The following is a 21,418-nucleotide window of genomic DNA, read 5'->3' as shown; positions in this document are numbered from 1 at the left end:
ACTGATATTAAATAGAAAAAGGCGACAAATCCTCAAATCTGAGTGACTTAAAAAATCTCAGTTTGTTACTTGAATGATTACTCAATTATCAATAGTCAGATTATTTCTCTGTCGTTAATAAATCATCTGATAACACTCTGCCCCAGAGATGGCACCTCCTGGACGACTCCAAGTCTAGTAATAAACAGCTTAAAAAGGAGTCTACTCTTTAAAATGGACTCAAGCACAGTTTACTTTTTACAATTGTAACATATCCTATATATATATTCATCTGTTTATGTTTTGTTTTTGTTTTTTTTATATTTCCCAGGTTTCTTATTTGTATTAACTAATTGTTAAAAAGATGATGGTCAATAAAGTGATACAAATAATATTTCAGTTGCTCATTTTACATTGTGGTCTCACTAACGTGGATTATTATAGCGTTATGTATTTTTTTCATCATTTAACCTGAATAAATATGAAGTCTTCTGAAGGATACTCCGTCCGTTGATCTTCAGTCGATAAACAGTGGACCTGGAGAAGGTGAGAGTGGTCCGGACGATTCCTCCCGGTGACCGTGAACGCCTCATGGTGAGACCTGGGTATTTAACATTCTACCCTGGACAGCGGCAGGTTGTTGCGCAAGCGCAGCCCATTCAGTCTGCATTGAAAGCGGAGTGAGGAGAGGACAGGAGCTCTGGGAGTACTGGGACAGGGAGGAACACAGTGGACTGGACTGGACGGACCGGACCGGACCCGGGCAGGCGGACATGGATGGACAGAACGGCAGCGGCGGCGGCGGCATGTGCCCCCGGCCGCACGGCACCGCGACGGACGGCAAGAAGGAGAAGAATATTCCCGACAGGGTGACTCTGAAGAAGGAGATCGGGCTGCTGAGCGCCTGCACCATCATCATAGGTGAGGCAGGAAAACAAGACGCTGACACTGGGACCAGGTCTGCTTCTACTTTTATTACTCAAGAACTTTTCTTTTAAACAAGTTGTACTTGAGCTCTATAATATTCTTCTGCAGGGCTGATTAATTACTGAAATAACGTCCTCCGGATTGTTAATAAATTAAAAGAGCAGAAGAAAATCATAGTTGGTGAAAGTGAAGGACTCCATGTTGGTGTGGACTCATCAAACTGACTTGTAGTGCTTACGTGGCTGAAATATATGAAGTCCAGAAGCAGGCTGGTGGTGAAGCAGAAGAACATTGTCCGCTGGAGCAGAATGAGCAGGACCAACCTTTAAACACACCTAAGCACAGTAAACAGGGGGGCTGGATGCAGGCAGGATGGAGGGGGAGGCCTGCAGGAGGGGCGGGGAAGGGGGGGGGGGGTGCTGCACACACACACACACACACACACACACACACACACACACACACACACACACACACACACACACACACACACACACACACACACACACACACACACACATCACCATGAGCTGCACATTTTAAAGGTTTGTTCCTCCTGTTCAGGACACTAATGTGATGGAGGACCAAATCTAAAAGCTGTGCAAAAATGTTTTTCAAAAGCTTATTTGGAGCCAATATTAGACTTTAATAAATAGACATCCATCAAAATCTTTATTATAAAATAATAATTATTTTTGAGTTGTTCCTCCACTGCAGCTGAGAAGCACAAAGATGGACTTTTATATTAAAAAGACCGAATTTTAAAAGATTTCCACTTGCTTTGGGTCTGACGGCTGCAGCTTTGTACGACCTTTAAAGAAACTTAAAATTTGTGACTGTGGATTTTGTCCCCCGTCCACTCAGCAAAAAACATAAAGAACAAATCTTTTAATGACCAGTATGAACACAAGGACTGATTACACTGAAAGCAGCTCACTGTGTGGATGACTGTCAGAATAAATGCAACAGACTTTGTGCAAAAGGTCCCTCTTTTCCACATTATTACTATCTCTGACTGAAAAAAGCCAGTATCGCTGCAAAGTGTGAAATAGAGTCGGTCCACTACAGCGAAGCGCCCACCTCTGAGCCTGGTTCTGTTTCTTCCTGTGAACAGGGAGTTTTTCTTCCCTCTGTTGGAGGTTTTTCTCCGTTAAAGAGGAGTTTTCCCTCCTCGCTTATGTGGGAATTATTGAATTGTTGGGTTTCTCTGTATGATGCTGTTCTTAGTAATAAAGTTCTGCTGGAAGGACTTTAACGTGTTAAGTGCCATGAAATAACCTGTTTTGATTTGGCGCTATATAAATATAATTGCATTGAATTTAATTGAAATAGCTGCGCTTTGGCCTGTCGTAAAAATGACACGTTTTGAAAGCGTCAAACTTACACGCATGTAAATGTCACGTGACGTGGGATCATGTGACCAAGGTCCCGCAACAGAGGCTACAAAAGGACATTTTTTGGCTGTATTAGGAGGAAGGAGGGGTGTCGTGGTGGGATTAGTCACAGACTAATGTGGGATGATGGTGACCAGGTTGTTGTTGAGTTGTTGTTTTTGTTTCCGAACCCCAACCATGATTTCTTTCTCCGAACCCCAACCATGTGCTCATTTAGTAACCCCCGACCACGTCTTTCATGTTCCTGGCTCTACGCATGCAGTAGGTTTCATTTTCGTCCACGACAGGAAAACGTTTAACTTTCACGTCAAAACGGGCCAAAGTGTGTCTATTTCACGTTTTGCTGTATTTTTAAGATTTAAAGTTCTTTTTACACTGTTAAAATATTAAAAACACAAATGTAAATTGTATTCAAACAGATTTAATTTTAGAAATACTATTGAGATTTTGTATTTTCTATGAAAGGAACAGCAAACATGAAAGCTAGAAATGCAGCAGGGACCCTTACGAAGGGGCCCCCTGCAGACCGCAGGTATGAGACCTCCCACGACAAAGTGACCGTCGTTCATGCACTCAGATCATTGTTACATCGGGATTTTCGGGCCCCTTAACAGGTCAATATGTTTCATCTTTCCGCTTGCTTTTGATAACTTTCTCAAAATATAGTTTTTTTGAGATCACTTTTCTAAATAGACTTTCTGCAACAGTAGCAGTTGACCCGTAAAGCAAAATGCCCCCGTCCCATGTCCATGTCAGCCCCACTCAGTTCCTTATGGGGAGACGTATCTCACTCCAGGTTTTACTTTTTCCTGGAAACAAACCCCGACTGACAGCAGAATTTAACGCAGCAGTTTTCTCAGTTACATCAAGCATTTTTTTCTGCCAAACAGTTTGATTTTGGTTTCAAACAGGACAATATTTACCTCAGTTCCTCTTCTGTTTTCTTCACTGATGATATTCTTGCATGCAGGTGGTTTTATAGCATCCAGCTGAGACTCTCAGAGGAAAACAGACGGGATATTTCTGTACATTCTGACCTCGAAAAGCAGTCATTTGGCTGCACAAGCTGTTTTTCTGAAGGGAATTTTGGTCTGCTTTTGTTGCAGCTATGAATAAAGTTAAAGCTGAGATGGAGTCCAGAATATGGTGTTTGAAGTAGGCAGCGTTTGTGAGATTCTGGATGCAGTCAGAGTGCTCATCTAAAATACACAACATTTAGTTATCACTGTTTTTAATATTTATCACTACAGTTATGTCTATTTTCAGCAGCAGCAGTAAAACGACCCGGTCCACAGCGACACGTCTTAACAACTCCTGGATTGTTATGGAATTCAGTTCAGCTATTAAAGAATCCTGCAGAACGAATCCAAGTGACATGCGGCTCCTTGACGCTCTGGTTTTTCTTTGAATGCCAAGTTAAAGTTGACATATTTGTCCAACACTTTAGTTCATGAAAGAATACCTCCAAAAAAACGTTCCATGAAAAGACCAAAACGCATAATATCTGATGTTTTAACTCCCTAAAACATCAGCTCACTGTCCTTTTCAACAAACATTATTCATACAGGGAGAAATAGAGATTTTATTTGGGACTCTTTTCATCAGCAGAGTAATCCACTGAAAGCAGGAAGTGCTTCAGCTGAACCTTGTGTGTGGCTATGAGTCTATAGTGTGTGTTCATGGAAATGAAAACTCACTCAGAAGCATTTATTCATCGTTTTACAGCTTTTCCTTTTGTTATCGTTGTGGTTTTTCCTGTCAGATTGCATCGTCCCAACACGATGTGAGGATCTAGAGACTCGAGTTTGGTTTTCAGGTGTGATGACAAACACAGAAAGGTGAGGCGGTTGGTGTAAATTTTGTGGAAGGACTTTTTGTGGCTCATGAGCTCGAGTTAAGAAGTGATTCTCTGGTTGGAGGTTCAGTCCTCCGTTCTTCATCATGTTATCAACACTGAGCCTGAAATTGCTTCACAGGAGTTCAGCGCTAACAGTCTGAGTGGATTGAGTCTGAGTATCGTGGTCAGACATTAAGTTCATCTACAGGTAAACCACGAGCCTCAGTATCCACCTGGTGGAATCACTTACAGGTGAACAATATAATTGTTGTTGGGGTAATATAATGCAGCAAATTCAAAGACACAGAGGGAAAAGATGAGGTAGTTGGGAAGTTCAACATTTTCCTCAGACGTAGGCTGTTATCTAAAAACTCGACACTAAAATTACAATATATTAGCTTAAAGTCCAACGAAAAATGAACTTTCATGGCCTCTGACATTTCTATAAACGTCAGCAAACACGTCGCAACTCGTGAACTTGAGGCTGATAGAAAATTTAGAGTTCAGATGTGATGAATTCTTCTGGTGTCCACGGTAAATACGACCCCAGTTGAACACATCATTTTAATCAGGTGTGCATCATTATTAGGTCGGTTTTTGGTAAAAAGATTAGAAAAATCGAACAGACAAATGCTTTTCTGAAGGAAGCGAGACCATCGCAACTGCCAACATGTTGATGCGTCACAATCAAACTGTTTATCAACGGGGGACAAGAGGGTCACAAAAAACTTGTTGAGAGGACAAGCCACAAATAAACTACAAGATATTCGCCTCAAGGAACCCTTTAGTTTCTAGTGCTATCACTTTCCAGAGCTGCAGACACTCAAGGTGTAAAGATCTCAGGGGCATTGTGAAGGTCAGCAGAAGGTCGAGCCTGCAACATTCAAGAAAAGCTTGTTATGTGCTAAATGTCCTAAATGGGACATTTACAAAACAAAAAGACTATATTTAAAAGAACACATGGGAGTCTCAAGTTTAAGCTAAAACTGATCACTGAGTCCAGGGATGTAAAACTCATCTTCAGAACGGCGGCTTTATGTTAAATGAACTGGCAAAATATTTTGTTATTATTGTCATTTTGTTGCTGTTATTTCTTCAACATATTTGTTAAGTTACAAAATAAATTGAAGAAAATGATTTGTCATTTAGCTGCCGAATACTCGTGAGCATTTATTTTTGGAAGATTTTCCTTTTGAAATAGAAAAAAAAAAAGAGTATTATTTTTATGATGTTCACTTTTCTTAAAAGTAAAATGTTTCAATGATACGTAGTAATAATAATTCACACCGTGTGCGTTGCAGTGGCCTCTGTGACGTCTGACCTACAGCCTCCTTGTTTTCGGTGCAGGTCTCGGTTAACTGGACCTCCTCCACAGTTGGCTTTTTTTTTTGTTGAGAAAATCCTTGTGCAGAACAAGAGAAAGGTCCTGTGTGCAGAATGCTGAAGCACCTTTCCATTCACAGAGAGACGGAGAGAACAAACTAGCTGCTCCGCACTCCGGACCCGACTCAGCAGCAGGAGTCACGAGCAGATGAAATCAAACCTAAATCTTTTTCTCTCCACCCTCATCCCTCCAACACCGACATGTTTCCTCCTGTGTGTCACTGAGAGGAAGCTGCAGGGATAAAGTGATGCAGGAGGTGAGTCGGTCACCTCTGCAGACTGGAGTGGATAATTTATGTTTGTTATGTAATGGCTGTGTGTGCCACTTGGCTGCCTTCTGCCGTGCTACTGGTACCGCTGGAGTTTGAATGTGTCGGGTCTGCTGGTACTCTACACTGCATACTGAGGCTCTGGGCAGGAGGGACTGTCCCCGTTCTGAGTGATGGCCTTTACATCCTTCTCTAACTCTCTCTGTTGGAGAGCTCTTTGTGTTTTAATGCCCTCTGTGTAAACTCGGAGGGGAACAGTTTACATTGTGTGACTTCGGGGTCTCAACAGGTCAGCGGTGTTTTTAGGGAGCAGGGGCAGAAATGTTGGAGATGTTCTGGGTGATGTGCAGCACGGGGAAAACAAGTCACATGTGAAAAGCATCCGCAGCGCTGTGCGAGGAGGACGATGGTGGTGGTGGTCCAGAAGAGACGAACGTCCACAGAGAAACTGCAGGTTCTCTTTTAGCCGATCCACTCGGTACCTCGTTCTCCTTCTTCAGGGAACAGAAGTTATAGTCATAACATTTTGTTTCATATTAGAGCCGTTAACCGCCACATACAGTCACTGTGACGAAAGGACAGAAGAATAAACTACACTTTGACTTTCAACTAAGTCATCAGCCTTATTCTTTGAAATACATTCAGAGTTTACATGTTATGAAATATACTCTTTCCCCATGTTATAATAATAAGATTCCCTTTATGGGTTAATGGACTGCTTGTTGCTTTATATTGAAGTTCTCTTGTTAATAAATATTAAATCCAAAGCCTGAATTTTCCTCCAGATAATATGCATAATTCCCCCAACTCAGTAAGATAAATACCATGGTAACGTCATCATGTTCTTATTCTGTGTTGCTGTGTTTTCACGTCACAGTAAAATGGCAGGAAGGAAATATCCTTCATTGGTTTCATTCAGCGGAGTTTGAGTGCATCTATAACATTTTCAACATCTCCTTTCAGCCGCTCACATTCTCTTCTCATATCTTAAATCTGCCAGAACAGATTCATATTAGACGAGTCATTTACAAAACCTTTGAACTTTTCAAACAATTTCACTTCTACCTGCTTTGCATTCAATATTTATTTCAGAAACTAAAAACTGAATTACATCCAAGACCAAACAAGTCGACTTTATAGACCAAATTTAATGTCATTTCAAATGACTAACGTATTTACTTATAAACAAACGATCTTGTGTGCATCGATATTTTAATCCCTGTTACATAAAAGCAGCTCTATTTTCTGGGATAAATGTTTCCACATTTATGTTTTTGGTGAGCTTTCAATTACATCCAGTGGTTCCAGAAAAATCACATGAATTTCACACGTGCGAAAACTCATGTGGCCACATAACACGTTAATGTGCACATGTGAAACATGAGGTTTTGGAACATTTTAATGGTGTAATGTGTGAAGCCCATGTAGGTTACCATGTGGAAACTTTTCCATGTATTTTCCCCATGTCATCATATGTTGCAACATGTGGTAAACATGTGTCATGCATGTGATGACACGTGAGAAACTTGTGTATTTTCTGTGTATTTTCTGTGAGGGCTCCTCATCAGATGGAGTTCGTCATACAGTTGCGTCGGTGGTCATCATGTAATAACTTTGGTCCCGTGATAACAGGACCGTTGAGATCCTTAACAAAGTTTCATACTTTGATCATGATAAGAAAACTCCAAACACTGAGGAAGACCATGAAATGCAGTTAAACACTCTGGAAAAAACTTGTAAATTGACCTTGAGTTAAGATTAAAAAATGTCTAAAATGATGAGATTTATTACTTTAGTCCTTTTTTTACTGGCATTACCATGTGAGCCAATCAGGACAAAGAAAAAAACGGTTGCTTAAGATGCAAATCCACACAGGAAATGGCACATAGTCATTATGTGATTAATACCTGCCAGTGTCTGATCCTTTACACTTCTCTTCCTCAGGGAACATCATCGGCTCGGGGATCTTCATCTCTCCGAAGGGCGTCCTGGAGCACTCGGGCTCGGTGGGTCTGGCGCTGGTGGTTTGGGTCCTGGGAGGCTGCATCGCTGCTCTGGGCTCCCTCTGCTACGCTGAGTTGGGCGTCACCATCCCCAAATCTGGAGGCGACTACTCCTACGTAACAGAGATATTCGGTGGTCTGATGGGGTGAGTGAGGCCTCGTTCACTTTTTTGTGCAGTCAAGTGGGATTGTGTTCCTAAAAAGAGCCGATAGATTGGTCAGAAGTTGTAAACTTGTCACTATTCAATATAATACAGGTCCATTATGGGACAGTTGGGAAAAAATATGGTGGAAAGTACTGAGGTTCATGTTTTTCTGTCTACGCAGTGCATTGTTGGCCTCCATTGCTTCAACACTTGAGACTACTGTGTTGGGTATAATAAATCTCAATTCCTCAAAATAGCAAACACTAACGTTTCAGCCATAAGGTTATTATTACTATTATATAGGGTTTTTTTGCATTTTCGTCGTAACCGTGCCCCCATCCTGTTTCCTGATCCGTGAGTTGTGCGTGTCTTTTAAACTGCAAATGTTAGCAATGTGAGCAGTTTGGTGGAGTTGTGCTGACTCAGCTTCTGTGATCATTAGGAGTCTGACATAAGTGAAAACGGGAATAACATTCAGAAAAGCCCTGAGAAAACATTCACACACCAATTTGCACTGAAACTGCACTGAAAAGTATATTCATGAGTGTAATCTAACATAAATGTTTGTGAATGATTTCAGCTCAGGTTTTTTTTTTTATCCTGCTGACTCATGGAGAGGATTTCAGCCTGTCTCATGTCGCTGAAGGTCCTTCTCCCCTCCAGGTTTCTCCTGTTGTGGAGCGCCGTGCTCATCATGTACCCGACCACGCTGGCCGTCATCGCCCTCACCTTCTCCAGCTACGTCCTGCAGCCCGTCTTCCCAGACTGCGTTCCCCCGTACATGGCCACACGAATGCTGTCTGCCACCTGCCTCTGTAAGTGTCTCAACCATTATTTCCATCATTTTTAGAGTGTGATGGCGTCGTCAGAAGAAACAGGACTGGTGGTGCTGAGAGGCTCCAGCATCTCCACGACCACTCACTGGTTGGGTTGATGCGTCGTGCTGATGACAGTGTGTTTGCATCATTCATGAAGGATGACATGCCGTCTTGTGGTTGCTCTGCTGCTCCTCTTGGTGGATGCTGATCTTCCCTCTGTGCTACTACTCGCTGCTCACATGTCGACTCTCTTATGTAACTGCTGGCTGAAGTGTTTTAAAACCCTTGTAGTAAAAAATGCATTGCAACCCTGAAGGAGGAAGAAGAGCAGGATGAGAAGAGGAAACAAAACCTGCTCCCTTCAACTATAAAACCAAATGGAAAACTATTCATTCTGAAATGTATGTTTTGGATCATTTAACAAAACGATTCAAGAAAAATGCTAATTCAGTATTAAAGTCAGGAATCAGTGCTTGATGTCCGGAGGGACGGTCTTTTGAGGGCTGGTGATTTTATCCCCAAATCTGATATTATAAAGCCGATATACAGATATTCAATAGGTCATTTAGATGCAGCAGGGTTCGGGTTAGCAGGTAACAGCTGCCATCACAGCTGAAAGTATCTGAAACATGGATAGAAAGAAAAGGAAGAAGTTGTGCTAAAAGAAGAAAAAGGCTTTTCTGTCTGATGCTGCAAAGTGTGCCCAGATGATGGATTTATTGAAGCAGTGATGATCAGGACAGCGGCGAAGAGTCAGAAACATCAGAGAGGAACGAGGAGGGAGTTTGTGCTTTCTTTCATGCTTACACAGTAAAGGAAAGGAACCGTGTTTCAATGTTCCTCTACGATTTCCCAACAGAGGTCTGAATGTGCTGCAACAACAACTTTAATATCCATGCATCCATTATTTAGACCCATTTCATCCTGAACAGGGTCACGGGGGGCGCTGGAGCTTTGGGTTGAGGCAGGATAGACGCTCGACAGGTCGTCGGTTCATCACACGGACAACACAGAAGGACAGACAGCCATTCACAATCACATTCACCGATCAACCTAACAGGCATGTCTTTGGACTGTGGGAGGAAGCGGGAGCACCTCGGAGAGCCTGAAAGGTTCAAACCCAGAATCTTCTTAAGAACTTCAGACAGGTCCTGTTGGGCACAAATGCCCCGCAGCGCAGTGAGGTGAACGGAGCGGGGAAAAGCAATAACTTTGCTAAATATTCCAAATTACATTGCTTCATCAACATCAGCACCAGTGTTACAGACAGTTTCACGTACCGCTGGTAGGTGCACGTTTGTAGTTTCACCTGAAAGTTGAGCGCACATCAAACTTGTGAGCAGCAGAAAGAAGTTGAAGGGAACTAAATCTGCGAAGTCGGGGTGGTGGGAGCTACGAACAACACAAGGACAACAAGAGCCGTCGATACAGATACAGCTGGGACGTTGTGTTAGGTGTTGTGTGTTGTGTGAGTTGGTGTTAATATGATGTTGGTGTATCCTACATGTGTGCGTCTGTCTACTAAACAATCAGTCTTGAGTAGACACATCAATAATAATTAAATCAGGGTCGGTACCATCCCGTCCACTGGGGGGCGAAGAAGGACCGGGGGGCCGTCAGCAGGGTCTGTCCAGGTAGATCAACTAGGTTATTATCTGTGATGAAATCGAAATGTGCACGTCCAGCACCATAATAGGTCCGGTGGCCATAAAAACATGAAGTGCTGATTTGGAATACTTACGGAGGTTATTTCTTAGTCCTGCTTCATGTGTGTTGCTGTGCAACAGAAACAGTCGCTGAACTTTTTGCGCAGAGATTTAAACATCTATCAAAGAGATAAATAGAAGGTGACAAATCCCACTCTTCATGTTAAAAAACCTAGATGGTCAAATCAACTTCCACAAAACCTGACATGACTACAGATGTTTCGAATCCTTCTGCTGAGGTCGTGAGTTTTAACAGGATGTGAAAGTGCTAAAAAATTCTGATGTTTGTATTGAAAATATATTTATTTTAAAAAAGTACTGCATTAAGGACTGTGAGGATATTAGGTACTAGAAGTGACAGTAGCAGATATAGATATCATCCTATCCTCTGCTCCATGTTCAGATACATAGTTTTTTCTGTGGGTTACTCTTGACCAGGACATGTCCTTTAACTCACATGTAAAGTAAGTTTCTCGCACTACGACCTTTAAAATATAACTCTTCTCTCTCAGAGTGAAGCCTTTCTTGTGGCTCCTACAGTTTCCAAAAGTAGAACAGGAGGCAGAGTCCTCTCCTGTGGAACCAGTTCTGGTTCAGGAGGCGGACACTCTCTCCACTTTTAAGACCAGGCTTCAAACGTTCCTTTTTTAAAAGTTGTAGCAACTCTGAGGAGACCCTGAACCCTCCTGTAATCATGCTGCAGTGACCTCTCCTCTCTGTTTTGCTCTCCATGTATTTGTAATGTCACAACTGCAAGTTTTAACTTTCAACGTTGATGTTTTCCTGTTTTATTTACCTGCTGCATTTTCAGGTCTGTGTATGTTTTGTACCAAATTCCATTTTGCACACATTTGATTGATTGATTGGCTGATTGATAGATGCTGTCAGGCTGCCTAATTGCTCGGTGTCTTGCCTGGGAGTTCTGCTCCAAATAGCCTCTTTGTGTGATCAGTGAGTAAATAATCTGGCCTGAGATTCAGCCCGCGGACCGGCGGGACTTCCAGTGTGTGACTCCTCACCTTGGATGCCATCACTCAGCCATGTTTTTTGGGCAGGATCCTGAAACGTGAGCTTTGCCCGGCCTCTCTGGAAGGTGGTCGGGGTGGGGGTGGGGGTGGGGTTGGGGGGTGGGGGGGTGGCACATGGTTTTGTTTGCCCTTCGCAACGGAAGTGGTTTGTTTTTGGGGGGCTGACAGCTCGTCTTTGTTGCTGCAGAACAAGGCCACCATGAGAGAGAGCGAGGCAAAGCCGCTGACAATGATGGACGACCTGAAACAATCGTGGCCTCCCTCGCTCTGCCATTTTACACATTCCTGCCTCCCATGGCAACGGGCTGCTGCCGCCCACTGCTGGCAAGAGCATGAGCATGGTCCCCGGGACCCCCAGTGGAGGGATGGAACCATACTGTATACTGCTAATGATATTATTAAAGCTCTCTGCTTATTTTACACGTCAATGTCAGTTTATTAGTCTTGGTTAGCACTTCTCAACCGATTAAAAAAAACCAGTTGATAATCAGGTAATAATGTGTTCTTTGGCTCTGAAGGAGTCCAAAAAAAAAATGACCCTGATGATGTAATACTGTAGTGATGTCATCAGACTGCAGTTTGCTTCTGTTAAAAACTGGAAAACAAACTTAATTTAAAATGTGAATTTCTCTGCCTCTGCTGCTTCAATTTCTAAAGTATTTTTTTTACTTTAGAAGTGTAATCTCTCGTACAATAAATAAAAGCTGCCAGCTACTTGCGGCGGCAACCCAGGGATCTGACTCGATCTGATTGGAAACCTGACGATACTACGTCCCACCCTCCGATAGCTGTAACCTGACTGCACTACAGGCCTGTCAATCAAACAGACATGCCCCCAAAAACAGGTCTTTTTGAAGTTTATTTTCTAATTCATGACAGATTAATTTCAGTTGGACCTCCAGAAAACTAATCTGGAAGAGTGAATTTAACGAATAACATGAAGGAAACTTGTGGAAAAGCTTAATTGACTGAGACTTTTTGGAGCCGACCTCTAGTGGCACTCGGTGGTATTGCAGCTTAAGGCGCTCCTGCATTGGCCTCATTTTTCAGAGCTGGAAGCTACGAACACTTTTATGGTTTAGTCCCAGTTAGTAATGTTAAAATGGGGAACTTGGAAAACATTATACCTGCTAAATATCAACATCTTAGCATTGACACTGTTAGCATTTAAAATAACAAACTGTGTTTCAGACTCTTATAGCATGTTTACGATGAACGCATTTCCAGCTGCATCTTTCAGTCCGTCTCTGTTGTCTATTGAGCAGATGTACTTCAATTTCACTCGATCCGACTCTCCGGTCAGGCAGCGTGACAGTCCGATGAATATTTTTATGCTTAAAGCCTATTTTCTTGCCTCTTTTGACTGCAGTTGTTGTGTTTTGGCCCCTCAGCTCCTGAACATCACAGTCACCAGTGCTGGGTTTTTTTCATACCGATCACTGCCAGTTAACGGATTAGTAACAGAATACTTAGCCTACTTAAAATAAGAGTGTAAAATATTACGGCAAGAATGAAAGTAAGTATTATTCATAATTATTAATGAATCAGTCAGTATTGCCGGCAGCCTGTCGGTCGTCCTGTGTGTGTCCTCCCGGCTGAAGTGTGTTCGCTGTGTTTCCCGCTCAGTGCTGCTCACCTGGGTGAACTGCTCCAGCGTCCGTATGGCCACCAGGATCCAGGACATCTTCACTGTGGGGAAGCTGATGGCTTTGGGCCTCATCATTGTGGTCGGTCTGGTCCAGATCTTCAAAGGTAAATCTCTCTGCCACGTGTCCAAAAGCTTTAAAGGACAAACAACAACAACAACATGAAAGTCTTGTTTGTCGTGCAGGGAACTACGAGGCGCTGACTCCTCAGGTGGCCTTTTCGATGGACAGGACGCCGTCGGTCGGACAGATCGCTCTGGCTTTCCTGCAGGCGTCGTTTGCCTTCAGTGGCTGGAACTTCCTCAACTACGTCACAGAGGAGGTGGTCGAACCCAGACGGTGAATATTTACACCTCTCATAATCTCAGCTGCTTTCTGCTTCCCCACATCGTTGGCGACATTCCCGGAGAACTTTTTGTCGATATGAGACCTCAAAATGAGACGCTGCTCGAGCAGTTATGATCATGAAATTTCAGTTGACCATTAATTGTCATAAAAATAATTGCAATAAACAATTAAATAGTCTATTTCTGATTATTCTATGCCATTATTACAGAACAAGCCTAATAATAGTTTCATAATATGCAGACAACTTGGCCATTTATTGGCTGGTTTTTGGATTTGCAACCAAATCCGTAATGTTTATGTTTCTATTAGACGTTAAGCGCCTGAAGATAAACAGTTGGTGGCACTAAATCTCCACTCGTTTGACTTTAAGCCGCAGCAGAAGGAGGAGGCGAGATGACGTCGTTAAAAAAAACTCTGCTAGTTTCATTCAGCTGTTTTTACAGACATGAATTGAAACGATTTTGAAAATCATGCAAAATATGGTGATTATACTCAAATAATTGTGATCAAGCAATTATGTCATAATTTTGTCAGGTAAGCACACCGCAGGCAGAAATATCTTTTTTTTCTTTGCTTCTATAACATGTCTTCTCTCAGACAAAGGGAAAGAAAATGTCCCAAATTCACATTTCTGTGTTTATTTTAACGGTACATATCTCTAGAATTTACCAAAAGTTAGCATATGTAAAATGTTACAGTGTATAAATCAGGCTATGAGTGATATATAAACCCCTTCAGTAAAAACACTCAGAATATAAATGGGAATAAAACTGGACGGACAACCTTAATTTCACAATTCATCTTTAAAGGTTGTTTTCTGGAGATGAGTTAGAGGAAGGCGAGGTCAAACTATTCCTTAAATGTTGTTTTTAGCTTGTACATCTTCACACTTTTCTGTTGAACGATGTTCCATAATATGTATTTTGCAACAAAATAGTTTAAAACCATTTCTTTTGTTTACTTTCATAGAAGAAGTTTGATGCATAATCAGTCGCTCATTTACATTTTCAACCCAGTTTACTCTCCGACGGGAATACTTGAATATTTTTGAAGTTAACTCATACGTTCTGTGATCATCTTTAGAGCATGTGTGATTGATTTGTTTTGGTCTTGACTGTATCACCTGTGATGGTGTGTGGCCTCGGTCAGGAATCTACCTCGTGCCATCTACATCTCCATTCCATTGGTGACCTTTGTGTACACGCTCACCAACATCGCCTACTTCTCCTCCATGTCGCCCGAGGAGCTGCTGTCATCCAATGCCGTGGCTGTAGTGAGTAATGTGGCCAAACCACGAGTGCTGCAAACAGTGTGCTGTCACAGTGATTCTGCTTTTAGGTGTTAACCAATAAAATAACGTTTGTAGATCAGGAATATTGCAGGTATCCAACCCATAATAAATAAACAAACTGATAGAAAACTAGTTTGTATGACATGCAGTCCAATTACGCTGAACAACCAAAGTGTTTATACCAGATCTGACACGCATAACTGCACATTTTCAGTCTCTCCAGGGAGATGTTTATATTTCAAAAGACAAGTCGTCATTAGTATGTCTCAACTTATCGAAATGAAAAAAAAAAAGCTGAAAATAATTTTTATCTGGGAGTATTTGAAGGCTGCTTTAAATATGAGAAAGTCTAAATGAATTTGAACTACCGACAAATTGTGAAAATGTGGAGTTCAGACATTGTGAATATTACAAGAGGGCGGTCGTTCGTGTGGACTGTTCTCGTGAACATGGTAAATACGAGCCCATTTGAACGCAGCAGGAGTCGAGTGATAGTTTGTAAGTGTTGGGCATTAAATTTGACATGTTGGTGGTTCTAGATGAAAAGTACGGGGATGTTTATCTTTTGTGGCCGTGCATGTCAGTACACGATCTACAGTTTAGGAGATTTTGATGTAGAACTGCCCGTCGGGCCTTGTCAGATGAAGCTGGAGAAAACGACACTTTATGCACACATCAGCCACCCATGATTCATGCTGAATATTTAATCCACGTGTGAACAAGCCGTTGATCCGCTCTGTTCTGTTGCTCAGACGTTCGGTGAGAAGTTGCTGGGAATGTTCTCCGTCATCATGCCGATCTCGGTGGCTCTGTCCACTTTTGGAGGAATCAACGGCTACCTGTTCACCTCCTCCAGGTGAGCCTGACGGCCGGCTTCTTTATGCTCTCACTGCTGATCGCGCTCAAACTCAGCTGCTGACGGTCTGTCTGCTGTTGCTGCTGGCAGGTTGTGTTTCTCAGGAGCCAGAGAGGGTCACCTGCCCAGCTTGTTGGCGATGATCCACTACAAGTACTGTACACCCATCCCCGCCCTGCTGGTCTGCGTATGTACAGTCTCACGTTGATATTGCAGTGATCTCAGGTTTTATGTCTACAGCTTTTTTTCCAAAGAAATTGGGACGCGCCGCAAAATATTAATAAAAACAGAAATCATAATCATCAGAAAGCGTAAACCCATGTTTAATTGGGAAAAGACCAAAGACAATATATCAAATGTTGAAACTGAGAAATGTTTTTGTTAAAAAAAAAAAAAAAAGGCTCATTTTGACAGCAAAATGTTTCAAAAAGGACGGGAAGAGTTGTGTAAAAAAAAAAACTAAAAACATCTCAACTAATCAAACAGGTCAGTAACATGATTGGGTATAAAAAGAGCACCACAGAGGCAGAGTCTCTCAGCAGTGAAGATGGGGAGAGGTTCACCACTCTGTGAAAGACTCCGTGGGAAAATAGTGAAACAATGTAAAATAATGTTCCTCTGTGAAAATGTTTAAAGAATTTGATGTTAATGTGGCATTGAATTGACGTCGATGTGTAAAATCAACGGAAAGCTCCATTTCTATTCATTTAATTGTCCCATCTTGCTGTGTTTTGCAGTGCACGGCCACTATTGTTATACTCTGCATTGGAGAAACCCACAATCTGATCAACTACGTCTCCTTCATCAACTACCTGTCGTACGGCGTCACCATCGCAGGTCTGCTGTACTACCGCTGGAAGAAACCCAACCTGTTCCGGCCCATCAAGGTGTAAACAATAAACGAACAACCTCAGAAACAGAAGTCACACATCATCACACGCACCTCTCATTACCAACTGTTTGTGTCTGTAAATCACGAAGCATTACAATCATTCAACCACGTTTCTCTTCCTCAGGTGAACCTGCTGGTTCCTGTGTGCTACCTGATGTTCTGGGTGTTGCTGCTGGGTTTCAGTCTTTACTCGGAGCCGGTGGTTTGTGGCGTTGGTCTTGTCATCATGCTTACCGGCGTACCGGTCTACTTCCTGGGCGTTCATTGGAAAGAAAAACCAAAGTGTATCTACAACTTCATTGGTGAGTTTCTAAAAACACATGGGTTGGTGTAAGAAGTGTGATTCGACTGTAACTTTTTTCTAAAATAGCTGATATAAAACTCCTGTCGTGTGTTTTCTGCAGAGAGGGCGACGTACGTGGGCCAGAGGTTGTGTTTCGTGGTCTTTCCTCAGATTGACCCCATCGAAATCGCCAATCCTTCAGAATGGACTGACCGCTCATCAGGCAGGAGCAGTTTGGCCAATTCTTAAAACTCTTTTCTGAATATATGAAGATATTTGTTTTGTTTTTGTTTTTTTCTCCTGGTTTTGTTCTGTCACTATATAAGTCCAGACACCCGTTTCAGCAATGGGAGCTTCCTGTCTGACCTCTGACCCTGTGAGACTGTCAAGTGGAAACGCCTGCTGTTCTGTGCGGGCCGCTTGCACACTTTTGTTTTCGTCACCTTTCTACTAAGTCTTCAAGTACAACAACCTAATGCCAACAGTGTTACGCTGTGAAAATGACTTTTATTCTCATTTTTTGGACACATTTGTTTGTCCTTTCGGTAACATGACAGAACAGTGACTGACAGTGTTGCTGGTGTTTCATTGTGCCTTAAGGTCTTTTCACACCAAGTCTAAAACTAATTATAGTCAGTGTTGAGAAAACAGTTTGGAAAAAAATTGCACACTTTGACTGGTGGGAAATAATTCAGAAACCTCAAGGAATGCCCCCCCCCACCCCCTCCTTGAGCTGACTCAAACCACAACCTCCATAACCTTCACCTGTTTTTACTCTTTTTTTTCTGCAGCCTGATCGCTAATATGTTGTAACCTATTTTCCACCTAATATATGTGTATTTCTATATTTTCACTAGTCCTACTTCTGGTCTTACTGTAAAAAAAAGGGCCGAGACATTTCATTGTGTACACCCACCATCCCTACAGAGAGCCAGACGAAAACTTTGGTTTATGTAACTCACATTGGCAGTTAACGTAAATCCCCAAACGTCCAGCCTGGGAACAAAATTTTACTCAACAGCATGTTATGTGGTTCATTTCATACCAAGATACGGATGGTGATTTTGAGCTGTGCCGACATTGTGACTCCAGGAATGGAAATGTTGGTCTGTTTGGACCATAAATGTCTTTCTAAACATCTCAACATCTACAGGGTGAACTGCCACGTCGACTTTTGTACAGACATTCATGTTTCCCAAGGATCTGACTTTGGGGATCCAATGACTTTTCTTTTAGTTTTTTTTTTTTTATATCCTGTGAAATATCTCGTCATTCACTCAGTGGATTGGTGCAAAACTGTATTTATAGTGTTAGATGATGAATCTTGCTGACTAGAAGGTTGAAATTTGTGGTTTTAAGTGAAAAGTCTTGACAACTTTTATTATTCTTGTTTTACAGTAATAAATTTAACAGTAATTAAAATCACAGTGTGTCAATAAAACTGAAAAAAAGGAAAGTGGCTTTTTTAAGGAAAGTCAACTTTCTTTGTTGACTGTTGGTGTTGAAGGGGAGCAAATTTGAAGCAGAAGAAGCTCCATAAAGAAGAGTTTCTGTCACCAATGCTCATGTGATGTATATTATACATATACACTATATGACAAAACCCCCCATGTGTATATACAATGGATCATAGTCACAACATTTCCTTGAAACTGTAATGCCTCTGTAATCACTCTGATCAGACCAAGGCAACAAATGATCTCCTTTAACAATAAGTGACTTGTTTTTAGTGACCTGCTCAACTTCTCACCCCATTTATAGACAAACTTAAATTCAACAGCATGTGCATGCTTTTATTCTGTATGCATTTCTTTGTTTTCAACTAAAGGGGCGTATTTTCTGGATCTACAATTACACAGATGTTACCTAAATTGCGGCCATTAAGTAAATCAATGTGTGGGACACTGCATATTGTTCAAACCTCCTCACAAGCTATGGATTGAAGACTCCAGATGTTTATTATCTCTCAGCTCCACTAAACTTGGCACAAAGTTAAGTCATCAGTATACATAACTACAGCTGCATTTTTACCAACACAGTTATTTGTAGAAATTGAAAATAAAAGTGGACCCAAACAGCTGCCCTGTGGAACACCACAAGATATATTTTTGCTGTCAGAAAAACTGCCATTGAAAAATACTGGCTGAGTTCTGTCAGAGACAAGTCTTCATCCAAGGAAGAGCTGAAGGTGAAAACCTGAAACCTTTTATCCATATTTTTGGACCATTTATCAGACGTGTGTACGAATTCATACTGTAAGCATGCTATTGTTTTGGAGTAAACATTTGATTGAAAATGCTCTTCTTGAACATCTAACTTAGCACAGGAAGCATACTAAACAGCCTACTTGATAAACCATATCACATAAACATGTTAAATTCCTCATCATACTGTTAGTATTGTTGCATGTTAAATTGAAATCATCTAATAGCATGCCAGATCTTAAGCTGTTTACTTAGTTGATAAAGAAGTTGTTGAAGTAATAAGCTCCATCATAAGGCCCACTGATCAACTGACCTGCACATGACAACTGCATGTCGTCTTACATATAATTTAATTCAAAGTTTTTCATATTTGTTTACTGTCATTCACAGAGCTGTGGATTTTCTGTTTAAAGTCCACCTTCCTTTTGATGTAATTTAACTTGGTAACCTTATTTCTCAGCTAACAATAAAAACGTATTATGAGTTTATAAGCAGCTACTCTGGCTCTGTCCCTGCGAAGCATTAACCATGTCGACTCATCGTCAGTCCATGAACGACCACCGACCTCCATGAAATCTTTCTGAACAATGTTTACGTCATTCTCCCGGCAAACAACGAAAATCATCAACATCGTTACATTCAGGACACCAAGAAGGATGAGATCTTTACTTTCATCTGATACTGTAGCCTGAGTTTGACTTATTCTATTCAAAAACCTATCATGGGAACTTGGCGGTCTGTAACAACAATGCTTATAGCATGTAGGTGAATCATACTTCGGTGGCAGTACTCGTAATATCCTTCCGCAGCACATTTAAAATGAGTTCCTGTACATGATGGATGATCTGGATGTCCTGCAGTCCACACAGAGGTCTCCCTTATGAATTAAAGAGCTAATAAGACAAACCGTATAATACTGGAGCCAGATTGAGCTACAGTCTGGCAAAACCCCCAAACTGTTCCTATTGATGGATTATTATAACTGTAGTTTACTAACCAGTAATAGAGCCATACAATTCCAGTTTTTTAAAATGTTTTATTTATTTTATTGATTGCACACAAACAACATTAAATTTCAGGGTGTGTTCAAGACATCATGAATATAAACGTGTTCTCTTTTTCTTTTCTTTTTTTTTAAAAGGCATTTAGTGTAAAATTTCAGACTTGGTGTGAAAAGTTATTTACCGGGTAAAATATGTATTCAAATGTGTTTTATTAACTGATTCACGATATTAGACTTTAATATATTTTGTGTGTACCTTTTGCTTTGTGTATACGCTTATTTGAGGATCACGTTGGTCTTCTGTTGTTTATTTAGTATATAAAATGCTGTAAACAACCCAGATGGTGCACAAAGCAACGCCACATCCAAGCGAACGAGGCCAGGCTAAACATTTATAATCTACTGCTAACAAAGTAGTTGTGTCTCTGACCGCAGCGTGAGAGTTCGGTGGAATTAAATGACGTAGACACTGTGACTGTAATCAGACACAGAAATCTCATAGTTTTTACAAAGACGAGACTAACGTGTTATGCTTTGGATATGAAGTCATGCTAATGCATTATGTGAATGAGCCAGTGTTGACTGTTTTTATAAATTTTGCCCATTTGGTTGCATTTGTTCTTGGCGGGATGAATTCTCTGCTCAGACGCAGCTGTAAAAGTTAGCAAATGTTCTCACCTTTGTTAAAAGCTGACTTTCTAAAACGTCTGACTCTGTGTGGTTCCTTATTTTGTTATTTAACACAGCATGTAAATACGGATATATCTTTCTGCATGTGTTTTTAAACCTTTGTGCTGTTGGACAATTGCAGTAACAGTTAGCCTTAATATTAGCCAGTTGGCATTTTTTATTCTGTATTTCTGTATTTCTGGTTTAAATAGTTGAGATCACACATTTCAGACTTGAGCAGACGGTTGAACGCTCGCAGGCTAACTGTGTCGCCTCAGTCTCTCATTTCCATATGTAAACTTTATCTATGCTACCGTGTCACAGTTACTGTCCAAACAAATCCATGTTCTGCTCCATACTAACAGGACATCATATAACCTGCAGCATCAGACTCTTCATTTTAAAGAGTCTTTTATTTCAATTTTGTGCAGATGTGCCTGCGGGAAAAAGCAGTGCACTAAAAGAGTCAAGCTTCTTTAGGCTGCATATATTATTATTATTATTTTCTTTTGAGTACTTAGTTGGGAACACACAGTAGAAAAAAAAAACATGCTGAGTTTGCAGTTGTGACGTCGCCTCATTTATTCACCTTCAAGTTCATCTCTGAAAATATTTATGTATTTAAGTATTCCGTTTTCAAGTAGCCTAACTATAGATCCAACCCATTAAGAGAATCCCTCTCATGGACTCTCTACTGCAGTTTAATTAAACTCGTGCATTTTATTTTGAAAAACCC

At 41.3% G+C, this 21,418-nt stretch overlaps 1 protein-coding gene across 1 annotated transcript; it reads left to right on the top strand.

Annotated features, from left to right (window-relative positions):
- The first annotated feature begins 669 nt into the window (after positions 1 to 669).
- On the top strand, positions 670 to 20,715 carry slc7a10b (solute carrier family 7 member 10b). The gene is made up of 11 exons (XM_069719624.1): positions 670 to 900; positions 7,734 to 7,938; positions 8,602 to 8,753; positions 13,117 to 13,242; positions 13,322 to 13,475; positions 14,634 to 14,757; positions 15,528 to 15,631; positions 15,722 to 15,818; positions 16,369 to 16,518; positions 16,648 to 16,825; positions 16,928 to 20,715. Exons 1-11 carry the CDS (start codon positions 753 to 755, stop codon positions 17,053 to 17,055), a joined length of 1,566 nt encoding a protein of 521 aa, XP_069575725.1. The 5' UTR covers positions 670 to 752; the 3' UTR covers positions 17,056 to 20,715.
- The last annotated feature ends 703 nt before the right edge of the window (positions 20,716 to 21,418 follow it).

Source organism: Brachyistius frenatus, unplaced genomic scaffold (assembly GCF_029030835.1).
Source record: "Brachyistius frenatus isolate BFR_SWC_R1_liver_20210118 unplaced genomic scaffold, ASM2903083v1 Contig_219, whole genome shotgun sequence".
In the NCBI taxonomy this organism is placed as follows: domain Eukaryota; kingdom Metazoa; phylum Chordata; class Actinopteri; family Embiotocidae; genus Brachyistius; species Brachyistius frenatus.
The sequence above is the reverse complement of the archived record's forward strand: the minus strand, read 5'-3'. Positions and strand labels throughout refer to the sequence as shown.

Bases quoted from the DNA above. Each gene is read 5' to 3' on its own strand.
- slc7a10b (XM_069719624.1), top strand. From the start codon at position 753: ATGGATGGACAGAACGGCAGCGGCGGCGGCGGCATGTGCCCCCGGCCG. The intron at 901-7,733 runs GTGAGGCAGGAA...TCTCTTCCTCAG, and splicing joins CGCCTGCACCATCATCATAG to GGAACATCATCGGCTCGGGG. The intron at 15,819-16,368 runs GTATGTACAGTC...TGTGTTTTGCAG, and splicing joins TCCCCGCCCTGCTGGTCTGC to TGCACGGCCACTATTGTTAT.